Source organism: Echeneis naucrates, chromosome 21 (assembly GCF_900963305.1).
Source record: "Echeneis naucrates chromosome 21, fEcheNa1.1, whole genome shotgun sequence".
Taxonomy (NCBI): Eukaryota; Metazoa; Chordata; class Actinopteri; order Carangiformes; family Echeneidae; genus Echeneis; species Echeneis naucrates.
This window is the reverse complement of record NC_042531.1, coordinates 23,009,890-23,028,735: the sequence shown is the minus strand read 5'-3', so window position 1 is coordinate 23,028,735 and position 18,846 is coordinate 23,009,890. Positions and strand designations below refer to the sequence as shown.

At 44.5% G+C, this 18,846-nt stretch overlaps 1 protein-coding gene across 1 annotated transcript; it reads right to left on the bottom strand.

The window, feature by feature from the left end:
- Nucleotides 1–7,782: 7,782 nt before the first annotated feature.
- Nucleotides 7,783–12,384, bottom strand: LOC115061442 (uncharacterized). Its single transcript, XM_029529751.1, has 2 exons — nt 12,219–12,384; nt 7,783–10,946 (listed from the first exon to the last, which is right to left on the bottom strand). The coding sequence occupies exons 1-2, from the start codon at nt 12,382–12,384 to the stop codon at nt 7,918–7,920; spliced, it is 3,195 nt and encodes a 1,064-aa protein (XP_029385611.1). The 3' UTR covers nt 7,783–7,917.
- Nucleotides 12,385–18,846: the final 6,462 nt, after the last annotated feature.

Below are 18,846 nucleotides of genomic sequence, written 5' to 3'. Positions count from 1 at the left end.
CTCTTCGGAGGGAGAGAGTTTTTCGAGACTGGAGTGATCCGTTGGCTTTTCTGACGATATTCTCTATGAGATATACAGATTGTCAGCTGAGGGAATACGTCACATCTGCAATCTTGAACCCTATAAGTAATGCAGCCAAACAAAGCCATGCATTTACAGTAACGCAACCATCAGCAGCAGCTTTTCACCCAAAAAAAATAAATAAATAAATAAATCACAGGTTGTGTTTTATATATTTAAGTTCTGCCTTTTCTGGGAAAAGGAAAAGCCATAAGTGTACAATGTCAGTCGTGTTTTCCAAAATATTTTGAAGTACCATTTACTGCAGTACCTTTTTTCCCCTCATACTCCAGTTGCTCGATCTCCAGCTCTTTTATCTTATTATCCAGTTCTAGGGTTAGGGTTAGGGCCCTGACCAGGCAAATAGCACACAGGGGGTTATATACATGCAGGTGGACTAGTCCAAGACACGTACACAAGGGAAGACTCAATTAACAGGAAACTTCTAAAATCATTTAAAGTAACTAAATATAACAAACATCAGCGAAACTAAACCATAAAGAAAAATAACTATAAATACAATGAAATTAATTTTAAGGGAATTGTGGCTGCAGCTCCCCCTTCCTTACATCTCCTGCTGGCTCCTTCCCAGTTCCTGTGGACTATCTTTAAAGGGCCAACTTGAGCAGGCTTCGGGCCTTTTTAGAAGAAAGGTGGAAAAAGCAGTGGGAAGAAGAAAGAACAGGCAGATGGGTTTTCTAGAATTCAAAGAAGAGTTGGAATTACAAGAGAGACAGCAAGATCCTGCAGGGAGGAAACAATAATAACAAGGTTAAGATTTGGTCATTCAGGACTTAACAGCACACTGTATAAAATAAAGAAACATGCATCAGGAAAATGTGACTATTGTGATCAGCAGGAAACAGCAGAACATGCCATACTGTACTGTACAAAGTATAAGGAGGAAAGAAAAGATCTGATTTTGAGCCAAAACAGAAGCTGAGGTTAGAATGACATGTTAGAATGACATGCTACAGAGAGTATCAAGTGAAAAATGCTATGACGCTTTGCTACAATATCTTAGAAGAATTGGACTGCTTAAAAGAATATAATTTTGCTTTATTTAATTTTATAAGTTTCCTTAGATAGAACGACTAAATAATAATCTCCATCCACACTCCATACCAGTTGGTGGCAGTAATGCACCTTAACATTTTTTTGCCAACCACCAACAAGAATAAGAAGAAGAAGAAAAAGGCAGCTTTGGGCTTTTACCAGAGGAGCTTGGGGAGAAACAAAGAAGTATGTTAAATTAATGAAACAGCCTGTTAATTATGGACATTATAAACAAGCAAACAACAATTAATGACAAATACATTGACCTTTCATTTGAATGAAGTGCAACCAGAAGGTTAACCTTCTGCTCTCATTTTCAATATAAACAATACACTATAAAGTGCAACCAACATTTCTTCAGGTTGAATTAACAGTAGGTTTACTTGCTACTTCCGCTGTTGTTTTCAACATAAAAATAATAAATTTTTAATCTCAAAAATAACCACAACCAACATTTCTTGAGGAGAGGTGCCTGGACTGTTAAAACCCATGGCTGGAAAGATTTGGCATGTTTCTGAGGTTTTTTATTTGGCTTCTACATATTCTACAAACAACGAACGAGTTAGTTAGAACACCCCCATCTTTGCAAAAGCCAAAATGTTTCCACACAGAGGATCGAAAAGGTGGCTTGTAAATTTCTTTCTCGCCGTCTCCTCCGCCATGCTGCATTTTGTTGTCATTCTGAGTTTTGCACTGCTGTTGGCGCATGACAATGACGTCACAGACAGGCAGACTGAATCGAGAAACGTTTAACGTGTCTAAAGTACTAATAACAATCAAACAAACACATCCATACAATTTTTGTGCTTAAATCCAACGTGCAGTTTCTTTACCATTTCAAACAATTTTAATCGATATGTGTCTTCCGGAATGCTAATTTGCCTGGCACAGATTGATGCAGTTGGATCACAATAACATAAATCAATCAGTCAGTGAATCGATTAATCGTTACACCCCTATATGTAACCCTAAAATGTGAACAAAGAAAACACTGACACTAGTGGGCGGTTGATAGTGCAGCCACCACAGGAGGTTTGCACAATGTCCTCTCCGTGTGACTTTAATGAGCAAGAAACTTAATTGTTTCTAATTTAAAAAGATGAATTTAAATTTTAAATTAAATTCTTATTCAGATTTTTAAGGTGCCTACCCCCAAAGGTACCTCTGAATAATGAAGTGTCTCCTCCTCATTGATCTCCACCTGTGGAATAGTTTAAGAGAAATGAATAAAGTGGATTCAACACAGCAAACAAAGAGTACATGACAACTTTCTTTGACAGTTACCTCGGTATGAGGGTCAGCAAAGTTGTGTGCTGGTGGCTTGAGCAACACTACAGTGTCTCCTTCAACTGTAAATTAGATTAAGACTTTTCTCATCTAAGAAACAATAAATATGCATTTAATATTTTACCACCAAAGCATTTATACATACCCTGGACAAAGAATTCCTACTGGGAGCTGCCAGCACCAGGGTCTGATTGAATACCCCCTTGTATACCTACATACATGGTGATACATGGTATACATGGTTTGCAAGAGCGGGGCCCCCTCCAATTTTTCTTCTTGTTTGCTTAAAATAATATATCATCCACATTACGCTAAAAGAGTGATGAATGCACAGCAAATACATACCACTTTGAATTATATTTTTATGCTTGGTCCAGATTTGCTGCCAGGTTTGTTTTGCATTGCTGGCACTACAACTAATAGAACACCAATAAGAAAATAGCTTACAATTTATCACAAATAAGACAAACCAAATGAATTTCACTTTGATTTGGCCCTAATCTAAGTGATTTCCATGTATTATCTCCATACTTATTAATTTACTGCCACGGGCTATAAGCACAGAGGGCACTACTTCTACACAGTAGAAGTAGTGGCCTCTGTGCATAGCACGAGGCACTACTTAATCTTGTCCATACTAATTTAGTGCCACAGGCACTAAAGTGCCAAGTAGTGCCCACACAGAGGGCACTACTTCTACACAGTAGAAGTAGTGGCCTCTGTGCATAGCCTCTGTGCATAGCCTCTGTGCATAGCCTCTGTGCATAGCCTCTGTGCATAGCCTCTGTGCATAGCCTCTGTGCATAGCACGAGGCACTATTTATTCTTCGCCCATACTTAGGATCTCTCTCTGATTGGCGGTAAGCGTGTTGCATCATTTCCGGTCACTGGCGGTTGTGTTCTCTACTGTGCTTTGTCATCTCTGTGTTGTTTCCACTGTTCTTCTGCTATTATTTCCTAATTCACTCAAGTAATCAGGCAGAAAATTATTTTCACACCAACACTAGGTTTTAGAAGTCAATATCTCCCCTTTCTCCAAAGGTTATAACCGTTTCTGCTCCTCCGCTAATCAAACTACCCATTTAGCAATGTCCTCTAGCTCTCTGTCTCCACTCTCTGTTCCTCCTTCTCCTCCTCCTCTCCTCTCCTGTTCTCTGTGCCTCATGTGTAGTTATTCTTCTGCCTCCTTTTATGATAGCACCTCTTGTCATAGATGTAGGATGATGGTAGAAATGGAGGCGAAGATTAATGAGTTAGAATCCCGGCTCCGCACTTTAGCTAGCCCAACCTATGCTAGTGTAGCTAGCCCCCCCTCTGTAGCTGGTGCGGGCCAACCTAGACGAGTTCATACGGCAGCTAAGATAGTTTCCTCCCCCCAGTGGCTCCCGAGCAGCCGGGATCTAGTCAGGGCGGCTGGGTGACTGTCCGAGACAAGAGGCATAGTCGTAGGCAGCAGCCCCCGGTTCACCACCGACCAGTTCACGTTTCCAACAGGTTCTCCCCTCTCAGCGACACACCCGCTGAAAAGCCGACTCTAGTGATTGGTGATTCTATTCTGAGGAATGTGAAGTTAGCGACACCGGCGGCCATAGTGAAGTGTATCCCGGGAGCCAGAGCAGGCGACATCCAGTCTTATCTGATACTGCTGGCTAAGGGTAAACGTAAATATGCTAATATTGTTATTCACGTCGGCAGTAACGACACCCGACTTCGCCAGTCGGAACTCACAAAAATTAATGTGGAATCGGTGTGTACTTTTGCTAAAACGATGTTGGACACTGTAGTTTTCTCCGGCCCCCTCCCCAATCGGACCAGTGATGACATGTACAGCCGCATGTCTTCATTTAACCGCTGGCTGTCGAGGTGGTGTCCCGAAAACAACGTGGGCTACATAGATAACTGGAAGTCTTTCTGGGGGAGACCTGGTCTAATTAGGAGAGATGGTGTCCATCCCACCGTGGACGGGGCTGCTCTCATTTCTAGAAATATGGCCGATTTTATTAGAAGTCCAAAACCCTGACAATCCTGGGTCGAGACCAGGAGGCAGAGCCGCAGTTTAACACGCTCCTCTGCGCCTCAGTCAGAGCGGTCACCTGCCGAGAATAGAATAGAGTCTCTGTCTATGTTTAGCTTTATAGAAACTGTGTCTGTCCCCCGACCACCTAAATTTAGAAAAGTTAAAAAACCCAAATTAAACAGAACAGGAGCTAAAAACAAAAACCTAACTGTAATTAAAACAGCCACAAATTCTGTCAAATGCGATCAAATGTGGACTGTTGAACATTCGATCATTATCATCAAAATCTCTACTAGTTAACGATCTCATACCTGATCACCATATTGATTTATTTTGTATAACTGAAACGTGGCTGCAGCAGGATGAGTATGCTAGCATTAATGAAGCTACACCTCCAACTCATGTTAACTTTCATATCCTTTGTACCACAGGTCGAGGAGGTGGGGTGGCTGCAATATTTCAGTCAAGCCTATTAATCAACCCCAGACCAAAATCTGGCTGCAGGTTGTTGGAGAACAGTCTGCTCAATCTACTAAACAACGTACTCTATGTGTGAGCCGTCTCCAGCGCGTTCTTTTATGAAGAGAATAGGAGAAGATATTCGGTCTCAATTCAAGTATTTATTTAATCCAGCAGAAGAATAAAGCTTACAGAGCTCTGGGTCGAAACTTCTTTCCCTAACACCAACAAATGTGTGTCAGTTCACGAAGTCTCACACTCTGTATTTCCCTGACCCAGTATATAAGACGTAACAGTTCAGATAAATGTGCACGCAAGCCGATGTCCTCTTCTGATTGGTCCGTTGTCGATGTCCACGCGTCGTCTTCCACTTCTGATTGGTCTGCTGTGAATATGCATGCAGTGCGCCTATTCTCTCTCTGATTGACCTAACCTCGCTGCTATCTGGCTCCTCTTTGTCTGTCTGTGAGAGATCTTTCCTTTCTGTCACAAGTACGCACACTCTCTGTCATTTTCTGACGCACACACTTTACAAGGACATCTACTTCAAACCATGTGTCTTCTGTATGTTCATTTCTAACGGACACTCTGTGCTTTTCCACTATCCAAGCAACTACATATTCTTCATAACACATCAAGCTTGGAAGCACACATCTTAATACAAAAAGGCATACTGGTAATTAACTGTTATCTGAATACATACTTTTAATATGTACAATATCCCAACAGTCCCCCTTTTGGTCTCATTAAACATGAGACCACTTACACCTCGACCTCCGACTCAGAGTCTGGGCTCGGGTTCCCAAGTAGAGCAGTTGTCTCGATCTGAGCCATTTGATAAGGAGGGGGAGGATAAGGACTCTTCTTCTCCACTGCTGCTACTATCATGCGTTCACAAAGAGATCTAATGCATGGGATACAACAACATCCACACAAGCCTAATACAGCAATCATTCCAATCAGGGAGAGCAATACCGAGACCACCAAATTTTTCCACTTACCGAACCACTGCTCAAACACACCACCAATTGGGTTATTGATACCTGAGTTGTCGTGCATTTCTTGTGAGAGGGTGCGTAGCCCTTCCAGTGCTCTTGTCACCGAACCGTCCGGAGCGGTGTTGTTGGGAATAAAAGTACAGCACAATCCCTGAAACATAGAACATACGCCCCCTTTTTCTGCCAATAACATGTCTAAGGCAATGCGGTTCTGCACTGTCATTAATGAGGTAGCTGCCAGCTGTTCTGACAGTCCACTCACTGCATCTCTAGTGGCGTTAGCAAGTCTAAGGACATTGTAATGAACATAATTGATTCTGTCAACATTTTTATTAGGAGTAATAGGGAATAGGGCGGATAATATGGGTATGTTTTCAAATCCTGCGGCTACCTGATCAGCCAGTTTATACTCATCTGGCACTCCCCTAGGGATGCCTATGGAGTCCATGTATGTGGTTGACCCAGTGCCAATTTCGAATGTATTTCTCTTTCTTCTATTGTGTGCAGACCCTGTGTCCCTACTGCCAAGGAGGACCAGGGGAACTGCCAGTCTCACCATGGCACATGTGCCACTCCAGGATGCTGGGAGAGACAAATGGAGAGTCTTATCACCACAATACCAAAACAGATCTCCTCTGGCTATTATCATTGTACTTGCGTTTGCCCAGGTGGTCATGTTGATGAGGTGGTTACACCAATCCATCTGCATATGTCCCATGTCCGTCACTTGGCCTGAGGACAGGTTTCTGTGGAAACAGGTATAGTTATTCTTTTTAGGAGTAAAGGTTGGTGGGACAGTGTGATTTTTTACAACAGGAAATACTGAGCTAAGTGTGCGGCATCCACTAGGTTCGGCAAACATGGTCATGTTAATCATGCAATTAAATCCTCTTGGATCTTCCTCCGGGAATAAAGGGGCTGGCGTGGTGAACATAGTAGGTCTAGCTGAAGAGCAGGCTACACAGTTTGACATATTCATTGAGCTTGCTGTAGCGGCAATCCAATCTAGCCATAAGTTTCTGTCACCATATCCTGTAGCAATTTTAATCATATCACTGCGTGTCAATTTAGAGTAGTCAATGCTAATTATACCTTCCTTTTGCACTGTCATCGCTGGAGTCGGGGCTGTGTCGGTTTGCGGTGTAGTCGTACTAGTTTTATTTGGAGGAGGCGGTTGTAAGAATGTGATTTTAATTAACCCTTTGGTGTCTGTGCCAGGATGATGTACTCCTAAGATAAAATAAGCTGTTCCGTCTGTTGTGCTGCAGGGGCCACGGGGGAGAGGGTTCTGTGTCAGGTTATATACACTGAGCAATATGGGGTTATGCTCGTGTGAGCCTTGGTGTGATTGATATGTTTGTCGTTGCAAGTTTACCTTATCTCTCGCACACCACTTCCCTTTCTTGCAGGGTCTAGGTGTCCAACTAACACCCGTCCAGGTGAGCACAGAATCCCAGGTTGGACACCACCTGCCTTTATTTGTTAACATACATAAATATACATCATACCCCCTCCAGTTCGCCTCCTTGTTTCCACAGTTTATTACAGAGCACAGGTCGAACTGGAACCCCGTGTTCTGTCCCATTGTGTACTTTAATTCTATGCCTCCATATCTGTCGATGCAGTCTGTGCTCTGAGTGCTGCGTTTGGAGTGGTTCAGTGGTGGGGTCTGGTCTGCGTCCCTGAAGGAAGATTCATAAAACATTAAAGATACAACAATCACACCTGTTAATGTAATAACTCCCAGCCAACACCACTTATCATGGTGAGGCTCTATTCCCAATCTAGTAAACATCTTAATATCCCGCTAAATCTACTTAAAATGGAATGTATATGTAAATGCAAGCTATCTTTCTAGATCCTGGACTATTGTCTTCTCACTTATACTCTAGGCAAGAATAATCACCTATAGGAGCTTTAAACCTTCTCACCTTTCACAGGACCACCGTCCGCACTTTGCTAATAGTAAAAAAACTAAAAAGTGTCAGCTGTATGCTACAGCTAAGAGAACTTGTTCCCCCTTTTCAAGTCTTTCAGTTTCTACTCTTTGCAACTTGCTATCTCTTCCAGTGTTCGAGCAGGGGGTTCTGCTGCGGCACACTGACTCCAATGATACCAAGTGTCACCTTTCCCTTGGAGTTTCACTGCGTGGGACGTCCGTTCCACGACTTTGTAGGGGCCAGTCCACCTTGGTTCTGACCACTTTCTTTTGAGCACTTTCAGGAGGACCCACTCTGCTGTTGAGGGCTCCTTTTCCTCTCCACCTTTCTCCGGTTCAGTCACCTGTTTGGAAAAAGCTGACACCAAAGCTGTTAGTTGATCATAATATGGTTTGTATTTCAAACCTTTCCTTTCCTCCTCTACGGTCTGCACTCCAGCTCCCGGTCCCGGGAACTGCTGACCCGTTTTCAACTCATATGGGGTAAACCCTGTTAATGAGCTGACTGAGCTCCTGATTGACATCAGAGCTAAGGGTAAAGCATCTACCCAATTCATCTTAGTCTGAGCACAAATTTTGCCTATCTTCCCTTTGATAGACTGATTCATCCTTTCTACTTTTCCTTGTGATTGAGGATGATAGACCGTGCCAAATGCGTGTTTTAGTCCCAGGGCTTTCTCTACCTGTTGTAGGTCTTTGTTTTTAAAGTGGGTTCCATTGTCAGACCGGATGCGTTTAGGAAACCCGTGCCTGGGAATGTATTGATTTACCAGGAATTTGATTACTGTTTTTGCATCCTCTGATTTTGCAGGTATGGCTTCTGGCCAGCCAGTGTATGCATCCACTGCTACCAGAAGATACCTGTATCCTCCTACTCGCTCCAACATGTCTGTGTAATCAATCACAATCTCCTGACCTGGTAGTTTTGGAAGTGGAAACCTTCCCTGATGAGGCTTCACAGTTGACTTCACATTATATTCTGTACATATTTCACACTCACGCACATGATTTTCTACCATAGCTGGTAAGAATGGGTGCCACCAATGTGTTAGGTGTCTTGCCATCTGTGTTTTTCCACAGTGAGACATCCCGTGTGCTTCTTGTAGGACTGACAATTTCAGTCCTGGAGGTAATGCTGGCCTCCCATCCGGGGACCTCCATATACCTTCTACTTTGGTTGCTCCTCTGTCTCTCCAGACAGTGAGCTCTTCTGGTGATACTTTTTCTTGTTCTGTTATTAACATATTTACATCACACGGGGGCAACAGATCATGTATTGTTTTCTCTGTTTGTAGCATCACATATTGGGTGCTATACCCTGCCTTTCTTTTTGCTGCCTCATCTGCTGCTCTGTTCCCTTTGGATACTACTGTCCCTGAGTTATCATGTCCTTTGCACTTGATGACAGCTACCTGGTCTGGCTTCATAAGAGCCTCTTTAAGTGTCATCATCTCCTCTTTGTGTTTGATGGGCGTTTTGGCTGTTGTTAAAAAACCGGATCTCATCCATTGAGGCATCTCCACATGGATGGCTCCTACCACGTAGGCAGAGTCGGTGTAGATATTCACCTTTTTTCCAGCTGACCATTCTAGAGCTGCAATCATCGCTTGGAGTTCAGCTCTTTGGGAGGATTCTTTCCCTTTCACTGTCTCTGTGATGATCTCCTGAAACCCTGCATCTGTCTGCCTGACCACTGCATATGCTGCTTTTAGCCCTTCTGTTGGATGTCTGAAACAGCATCCGTCTGTGTACAAGATCTCTTCTGCGTCTGCTAGAGCTTTTGTGTGTAGCCCTTCTCTTACCCTGACGTCTTCTTGTACTTTCTCCTCGCACCTGTGAGGCTCACCTTCTCCTATATGATCTGCCATATTGATCCCTTCATGTGTGAATGTTATGTGAGGTGCGTTTAGGATTTTTTCCAGCCTTGTTTGTCTGAGTGATGTCATGGTGAATGCTGCTGAGCTGACGTAGGCCACTATGCTATGTGTTGTTAATACTGTTAGCGCGTGTCCCATCACAATGTGTGCTGTTTTTTGCAAAATTTTAGCCACTCCAGCCGCATGTCGTGTGCATGGTGGGTGTCTCTCTTCTGTTGGATCTAGGGAAATGCTAGCATACATCAGTACCTGTCTACCTCCCCCTTTTTTCTGAAAAAGAACTCCGGATACGGTATGTGCTTTTTCAGAAACATCCAGGAAAAACGGGAGAGTGTAGTCTGGGATGGCCAAATCAGCTGCGCGTGACATGGATTGTTTCAGCTGGATGAACGAGGATTCTGCATCCTTGGTCCAGTTGAGAGGTGCAGCTAGATTTCTCATGCCTTGCTCGTTAACTAGGGCCCGGAGGGGGTGTGTCAGTTCCCCGTAGGCGGCTACATAGTTTTTACTGTAGCCTGTAAGGCCCAGAAAAGATAGCATGTCTTTCACAGTTTGAGGGAGAGGATGGTTAAGAATGGACTCCCGATGAGAAGGTGACAGGGCCGTGCCTTTGTTAGATACAACACGGCCAAGAAACGACACCTGTTGGCGGCAACACTGAAGTTTGGACTTGGAGACTTTAAAGCCAGTGTCAGAGAGGCGAAGCAGGACTGCCTGCGTGGCCTCCAGGCAGGTGGAAGGGGTCGGGGCCGCCAGTAAGATATCATCCACATACTGTATGACAACCACGTCAGGGGGCAGAGGGAGGTCTGCCAATTGATGTTTCAGGGTCTGATTAAACACCCCTGGTGAGAGTATGAACCCTTGTGGGACTCTAGTGTACTGCAACTGCTGACCGCCGTATGTGAAGGAAAAGATGTCACGCAGGTGAGGGGCAAGGGGCAAACAGAAAAAAGCGTTAGCCAAGTCAATACAGGAGAACCACTGATGTGTTGGTGTGAGGCTAGAGAGAGCTGTATACGGATTGGGGACAGGGACAGTGGGGGTGGAGACAATAGCATTGATGCGCCTGAGATCATGAGCCATACGGTATTTGCCTGTGTTTTGTTTTTCAACTGGTAGAATAGGTGTGTTCCACTTAGAGGTGGAGGGCTCTAATACTCCTGCGGCAAATAATCCTTCAATGGTGTCTGCAATGCCGGCCTCGGCGGCAGGTTTGTGTCGATATTGTGTCTGCCAAATAGGTGTGGAGTCTGTGAGGTCAAAGGTTACAGGAGAAATGTGAGAACAAAACCCTACATCAGTTGATCCTGCGGACCACAAGCTGTCTGGAAGGGCCCTCAACATTGCAGCAGCATCTACGTGGTCAGTCTTCTCCCTGCCATGCCATCTTTCTATCTGCCTGTGCTCCAATACGGCTGTGTCTTCAGCTGTCTGTGTTATTTGGTATGCACCCTCAGATGGGGAAAACAATACCTGTGGAATTTGTGTGGGTTGCCAATCGGTGAGCTGTGACAGTCTTTTACACATAGGACCTAAGTCTTTAGCTTGATGGTTGGCATGTATAGCTAAAGAGATATGGGGAGATGCGTCTGCAGCTCCCTCGTACCATCTTAACTGCTCGGGGGTTAGCTCAACCGCAGCTGCCACGCCCTCCTTTCCCACCCACACACATGTCGACTGGATCTCCCATCCCACCCCTTCTATGGTGCGGCTCCCATGGCGGAGTGTGAGAAACATCCGGATAAGCCGGGGTGATATCTCCTTCCCCAGACTGTACTGTCTGGGCCATTATCTTAGTTGGCTCTTTCTTGCCTTTTTTCTTTTCATTAACTTCCTCCCTGACCTTGGCTAGTTGCAGTTTGAGCAATTGATTTTGAAGGTCTCATCTTGTTGTGTTTTATCTTGGGCGGCAGTGAGATGATGAACGAGGTGCTTTTCCCACACACACAGGTGGCATCCCAGCATATCAGGATTGTTTTTCATGGCCTGTTGCACTGACTCAGGGACTCCATTCAAAACAGCTTGGCGGAACCACTCGGCCTGAGAGCCACTATTTCCTGGATGCAGTCCTGTTTGAGTGGTCCAAATGTCTTTTGCTGCACTTAAAAATTGACGAGGGTTTTGTTTTGGGTCCCATGTGATTTTAGGTATAGCAGTAGCGTTGGGCAAAGGGAAGTGAGTACGCATGGCAGCTCCAATTTCAGTACAGTGGTTTAAGAATGGGCTATTATTAGGTAAATGGTGAATGTGCGCGTCTGTCTCAGTGTTTTGTGTGTTGGGTGTTTCAAGGCTCATTATGCCTTTATCTATGTAAAATGTTGACACAGGATACATTCCTAGCGCTGGAGGTGCATATGGCGGGGGACATGTGTAGGTGTCAGACGCAGTTACCAGTCCGGAGAGTTGCTCCTTTTGATGCAGGTGTTTGGTGCCTTGCCAGTGAACCAGCAGCTCAGACCACTCCTGTCGCTCCTTCTCCCCCTCCTGCTCCTTCTTTTTCCAGCTCTGTCTCTGCAACATACCTGCGCTCTGACCCTGCTCTGCCGCTTCCTGCTTTTTATTTATGGCTGCTCTGTCTTTATCTACGATGCCAGATAATAGTTGTGTTCTAATGTTTTTATATTGGTTGCGTACTAATCCGTCGCACCCTCCATACTCCCCACACTCCTTCTCGAACTCTCCCTCCATGGTAATGTAACAATGTAGTCACACTTTTACAAGAATTATCAAACTATGTTCCTTTGTAACTACACGCCACGTGACTGCGACTGCATGCAGATCACCGCGGACTTACTCTTCCCTTTTACTGCTGTGATTCTGCTCCTCAAGTTCCACTAGCTGCAGGCCGACACATCCAAGCTTCTACACCTCTCTCCTAAGAGGGTGCGGGATGCCTATTGCTCGGCGACAGTTAGCTTCTATCTTGAGGCAAAATTACACAACTTCCTCCCTTATGCCCCACCGAACACGACACCGCTCGAGATCCGACAAAGCGCTGGAATTTGGGCCACCTCTACTAGGCCCTACACAGCACTTCCGCCTCGTAAAAATAGCTGGTTGTCGGTAAACCACCCACACAATTTATACCACAATTATTTTATACAAACCAACAATACTTCATATCTTACACTCTCCAGAAATGGAGTGGTTTTGCAAGCCGCTGAATATACGTGTCTCAATTTGAGCGATAGTATTCAGGTTGAGGATCACATGGCACACGCTCCCCCGCTTACAAAACTCCGTAACCTCTTTTCTGTGTTTCCACAATCAACACAGGGGTCTTTCAACCTCTTTTTCACTCTTTAGTACTTCTCTCAGGACGCTCACGACTATACCACCAGCTGTCCAAGGAGCCACCTTATGGATGTCTCCCCGAGCTATCTATATCATTACCTGTCCAAGGGACCACCTTATGGATGTTCCCCCGAGGCGAGGTCACCTCTGTAGAGACTGGATGGCACACCCTAAGTCTCAGGGCCTCTTAGACTATGTTTAATATTTAGGAGATGATTTTATGAATCATTCCAGGGCCACTCCCCCGACTATGTCTCGTGTTTGGAGAGAGTGCGGACTTAAGGTCCGTCTCCGGGCATCTCACCCCCGTCCTGTTGTCGACAACTTATCGTTTTTAAGCTTTATTCTTTCTGCTTTAGGTTTACTAGGAGGCTTTAGTTAAATGACAACACACTTTTGGTATGTCCAATTGCAGAACTTTTGATTAAACAGGCGTCTGCTTACCTTTTGTTTGTGGCCGGCCAAGTGTTGTCACCGAACTGCGATCCTCCGCTGTGTACTCTTTTTTTTCCTTTTTCTCCGTCACTTCTCCTTCTTCATCACGTCGGGGTCACCAATTTGTTGGAGAACAGTCTGCTCAATCTACTAAACAACGTACTCTATGTGTGAGCCGTCTCCAGCGCGTTCTTTTATGAAGAGAATAGGAGAAGATATTCGGTCTCAATTCAAGTATTTATTTAATCCAGCAGAAGAATAAAGCTTACAGAGCTCTGGGTCGAAACTTCTTTCCCTAACACCAACAAATGTGTGTCAGTTCACGAAGTCTCACACTCTGTATTTCCCTGACCCAGTATATAAGACGTAACAGTTCAGATAAATGTGCACGCAAGCCGATGTCCTCTTCTGATTGGTCCGTTGTCGATGTCCACGCGTCGTCTTCCACTTCTGATTGGTCTGCTGTGAATATGCATGCAGTGCGCCTATTCTCTCTCTGATTGACCTAACCTCGCTGCTATCTGGCTCCTCTTTGTCTGTCTGTGAGAGATCTTTCCTTTCTGTCACAAGTACGCACACTCTCTGTCATTTTCTGACGCACACACTTTACAAGGACATCTACTTCAAACCATGTGTCTTCTGTATGTTCATTTCTAACGGACACTCTGTGCTTTTCCACTATCCAAGCAACTACATATTCTTCATAACACATCAAGCTTGGAAGCACACATCTTAATACAAAAAGGCATACTGGTAATTAACTGTTATCTGAATACATACTTTTAATATGTACAATATCCCAACAAGGTCTTTTGAAAGCCTCACTCTTAGTCTTTCCCACTCGGACTGGAAAGGTGAAAAACCAGTTCTGTTAGTCACAGTATACCGTCCACATGGTCCGTACTCAGAATTCCTATCAGAGTTTTCTGAGTTTATATCAGAGTTAGTACTCAGTACAGATAAAATCATTATTCTGGGAGATTTCAATATACATGTTGATGTAGAAAGCGACAACCTTAGTTCTGGGTTTCTTTCCCTACTAGACTCAATTGGCTTTTCCCAGCATGCGAATGAACCCACTCACTTTTACAATCATATCCTTGATCTTGTTCTAACTTATGGCATTGAAATTGACAAGCTAACAATTCTCCCCAAAATTCTCTCCTGTCTGACCATTACCTTATTACATTTGAGTTTACTTTAATGAGCTCCACAGCATTGAGGAATAAATTCAGCTATAGAAGATGTTTATCTGAAGCTGCTGTGGCTAAATTTAAAGAGAACATTTGGTCATCATTCCCAACAATGCCATATCTAAATTTAAATGAGGATTTCTCCCATACGCAGGTTGATGACCTTGTGACTAGCACTATGGCCACACTGCGTTCGAATCTTGATAATGCCGCCCCTCTCAAAAAGAAAGTATTCAATCTGAGGAGGATGGCTCCCTGGTATAGTTACCAAATCCGTGCCTTGAAGCAGACATCAAGGAAATTAGAAAGAAACTGGCGTTCCAGTAAGTCAGAAGAGTCTCACAGAGCCTGGAAAGACAGCCTAAAAACGTATAAAAAAGCTCTCCGCAGTGCTAGAAGTTCATATTACTCAGCACTCAGAAGAAAACAAGAACAACCCCAGGTTTCTCTTCAGCACTGTAGCCAGGCTGACAGAGAGCCATAGCTCAGTTGAACCAGTGATCCCCTTAGCTCTAAGCAGTAATGATTTTAATAGTTTTTTTTTTTCAGACAAAATTCTCATGATCAGAGAAAGAATTTATCAGCTCTTGCCTACGTTAGATAAAAATCCCCTTCTGAAGACGGCAACTGCTGAATCAGCTGCGGCACCTCTTTCACATCTGGAATCATTCTCACCTCTGAATCTCTCAGAGCTAGCTTCTATAGTTTCATCATCCAGACCGTCAACCTGTCTATTAGACCCAGTACCAACTAGCCTCTTTAAAGAGATCTTTTATGTAATTGAGCCGTTCATTCTAGATTTGATTAGTTTGTCAGTCAGGATTTAGAGCCCATCATAGCACAGAAACAGCGCTGGTTAAAGTCTCCAATGACATTCTAATGGCCTCAGACAATGGATCAGCCTCCATACTTCTCCTTCTAGATCTTAGTGCTGCATTCGACACCATAGATCATAATATTTTACTACAAAGACTGGAACATGAAATTGGAATTAAAGGAACTGCACTAAAGTGGTTCAAATCCTACTTATCAGATAGACATCAGTTTGTTCATGTAAACAACAGCGCCTCCTCATGTACTGTAGTCAGTCATGGAGTCCCGCAGGGTTCGGTACTTGGACCAATCCTCTTTACGATTTATCTGCTTCCTCTAGGCAACATTATCAGGAAACACAGCATCAATTTCCACTGCTATGCAGACGATACTCAGCTGTACCTATCAATGAAGCCAAATGAAGTCAGTCAGATAGTCAGACTGCAGGCATGTCTTGAAGACATAAAAGTCTGGATGACTGAAAATTTTTTACTTCTCAACTCTGACAAAACAGAAGTTATTGTACTCGGTCCTAAGCATCTCAGAAAAATACTATCTAATCATCTCATCAGTTTGGACGGCATTACTTTGGCTTCCAGCTCCACTGTAAGAAACCTTGGAGTAATTTTTGACCAGGACATGTCCTTTGTCCCTCACATAAAACAAGTTAGTCGGGCAGCTTTCTTCCACCTGAGAAACATTAGGAAAATCAGAAACATCCTTTCTCAGGATGATGCAGAAAAACTAGTCCATGCATTTGTAACTTCTAGGCTGGACTACTGTAACTCATTACTATCTGGATGTCCAAACAAATCTCTAAAAGGCCTTCAGTTAATTCAGAACGCTGCTGCACGAATATTAACAGGAACTAGAAAAAGAGATCACATCTCTCCCGTGTTAGCTAAGCTTCATTGGCTGCCAGTAAAATATAGAGTAGAATTCAAAATCCTTCTTTTAACGTATAAAGCTCTTAATGGCCAAGCTCCATCGTATCTCAGAGAGCTCATAGTTCCTTACTGTCCTAGCAGGCCACTCCGCTCTCTAGATGGAGGTTTACTTGTGGTTCCTAGAGTCTCCAAGAGTAAATCTGGAGGCAGATCGTTCAGTTATCAGGCTCCTCTTCTATGGAACTGTGGCGATGCAAGGGCTCAAGATGTTATACTACAGTTATTAAATTTGGGACAAAGAAACCAACAACGCCACCCTGGGGATTGCACCCAGGGAATTGTAAATAAATATAACTATAAAGGAAGGCACACAGGTAAGTAATACAAGGAAGGGCAGGAGACGTGGTTCACGGTGGCAAAAATAATTAACACGTTTATTGGAAGTTGGTCGCACAAGTTAAAAAGGGTAGTTCACAACAAAACTAATAACTAACACCCTACTCCAGTAGCTGAGGCTTACCAACGGTGAAGGACAATGTGGGGGGAAAGAGTCCAAAACAAGAAAAAAAACACCCCACTCTCACGTGGCACACACACACAAAGGTGAAGTGCAAAGCAACCAAATCCAGAATCACAGCACACAAAAAGGAGCCACCACCCAGGACACCGCCACCACCGTCGGCTCGCAGCAACTATGGAGGGAAGGGAAAACACAATTAATCAACGAAATACCTAAACACAAATCCCTTATAAAAATCTAGACTAACAATTGTCCAAAAACAAAACAAAACAATATTACCAGTCTAGGACTGAAACTCAAAACAAGAAAACAAGAATTAGACCATTAACTTAATAACAATTTAGCAAACAACCCAAACAAAATACTAAACAAACAAACAAAACACAACCGCGCGCGCGCGCGCGCGCACACACACACACACACACACACACACCTGACGGAGCAGCTCTCTTTAAGCCCGGCGCCCAGGAGGGGGGCCAGACACCGGCGACCGGGGGGAGCAAGCAGCAGCCTGCAGAAAACCGTCACCGTAGAGGCAGTAGCAGCGGCAGCAAGCAAAGCAAAAAGCAAGCGAAGCAGAAAAGATGCACAACCGACGGTCTATTTAGCGGGGCAACAGAGCCATCCATAGCACCCAGCCACCACAAACTGCGGGTCGGCGAAGCAGCAGTGTTCCTGGACCTTACTATATATCCACCGTTAGCCACGGGTCCCGCACAGCAGGAACCCTTCCGAGGAGGATAGTGACGAGGAGCCTCGGCACCGCTCCGTATTTAACTGGAGCGTCCGTGGTGCGCCGGTGATGCGTTCGGGATCAGCTATAAAAAATGGACAGGTGACCTTGGCTAACAGCTATGGTTGGAACTAAACATAAATGCTAAGGTGTCCATACCTTGTCTTTTTAATGTCTATGGCAAACAGGGAGAATCGCCACCATCCCCTTAACCACAATGGACCACTACGCACACAAAGTTAAACAGCTCAATGCAGAGGCTAATAAGAGCTAAAAGAAACAACTTGCAAACAATGCAGCCGTGCACCTACCCGTCTCGAGTACAAAGGAGGAATCGGAAGGCCGGGAAGCGAGAGGACGAGAGAGGGACACGGCCCCCTTTTATTCCCTCGCCCTCTGCGTTGATAGGCTACGGCGCCAGGTGAAGTGCAGAGCAGCAGACTTGAATGCAATCAGCCCCAACAGCATATCATACTACTACAGAACCAACTCCCAGCATCGGTCCGGGGAGCGGACTCTTTAGTAACTTTCAAGACCAGGCTTAAAACTTTCCTGTATGACAGAGCGTACAGTTAAAAAGTCCTCTACTCTTTAGGTATGCTGCTATAGGCCTAGGCTGCTGGGGGAAGGACTGAGCTTCTCTTTCTCTCTCTCTCTCTCTCTGTCTCTCCCTGTCACCCTCTCTCCCCCTCTCCCTCTTTCTCTCTAACTCCCTCCTTGCATGCGCTGATAAAAACCAACAGTTTCACCCAGTTCTAAGCATTTATACTGCATTTACTAACCATGTTCTGCCAAAGTCTCTGTCTCTCCCAGTTCCTCTCCTCTCTCTCCCTGTCCTCATCCTACAGGTGGTGACTCATCTCCATCCCATGTTCCTGCAACACCTGCTGGTCCCATATAGCATGAATTTTGTATTACAGCTCAACTCCATGAACTTCATGCAATAACATGTTCCTGCCTACACCCCCCCCCCCTCCAATGCCTCTCTCTCTCTCTCTCTCTCTCTCTCTCTTTCTCTCTCTCTCTCTCCCACTCTCAACCCAACCGGTCGAGGCAGATGGCCGCCCCCCCTGAGCCTGGTTCTGCTCGAGGTTTCTGCCTCTTAAAGGAAGTTTTTCCTTGCCACTGCTGCCAAGTGCTTGCTCATCGGGGGATCTGTTGGGTCTCTTTAAATAAATTTATAAAGAGTTTGGTCTAGACCTGCTCTATATGTAAAGTGCCTTGATGTAACTTTGTTATGATTTGGCGCTATACAAATAAATCTGATTTGATTTG

Coding starts and splice junctions, on each gene's coding strand:
- LOC115061442 (XM_029529751.1), bottom strand. CDS start 12,384: ATGGAGGGAGAGTTCGAGAAGGAGTGTGGGGAGTATGGAGGGTGCGAC. Junction 10,947..12,218: donor AGAGCAGGGTCAGAGCGCAG/GTATGTTGCAGA, acceptor TTGACCTCACAG/ACTCCACACCTATTTGGCAG.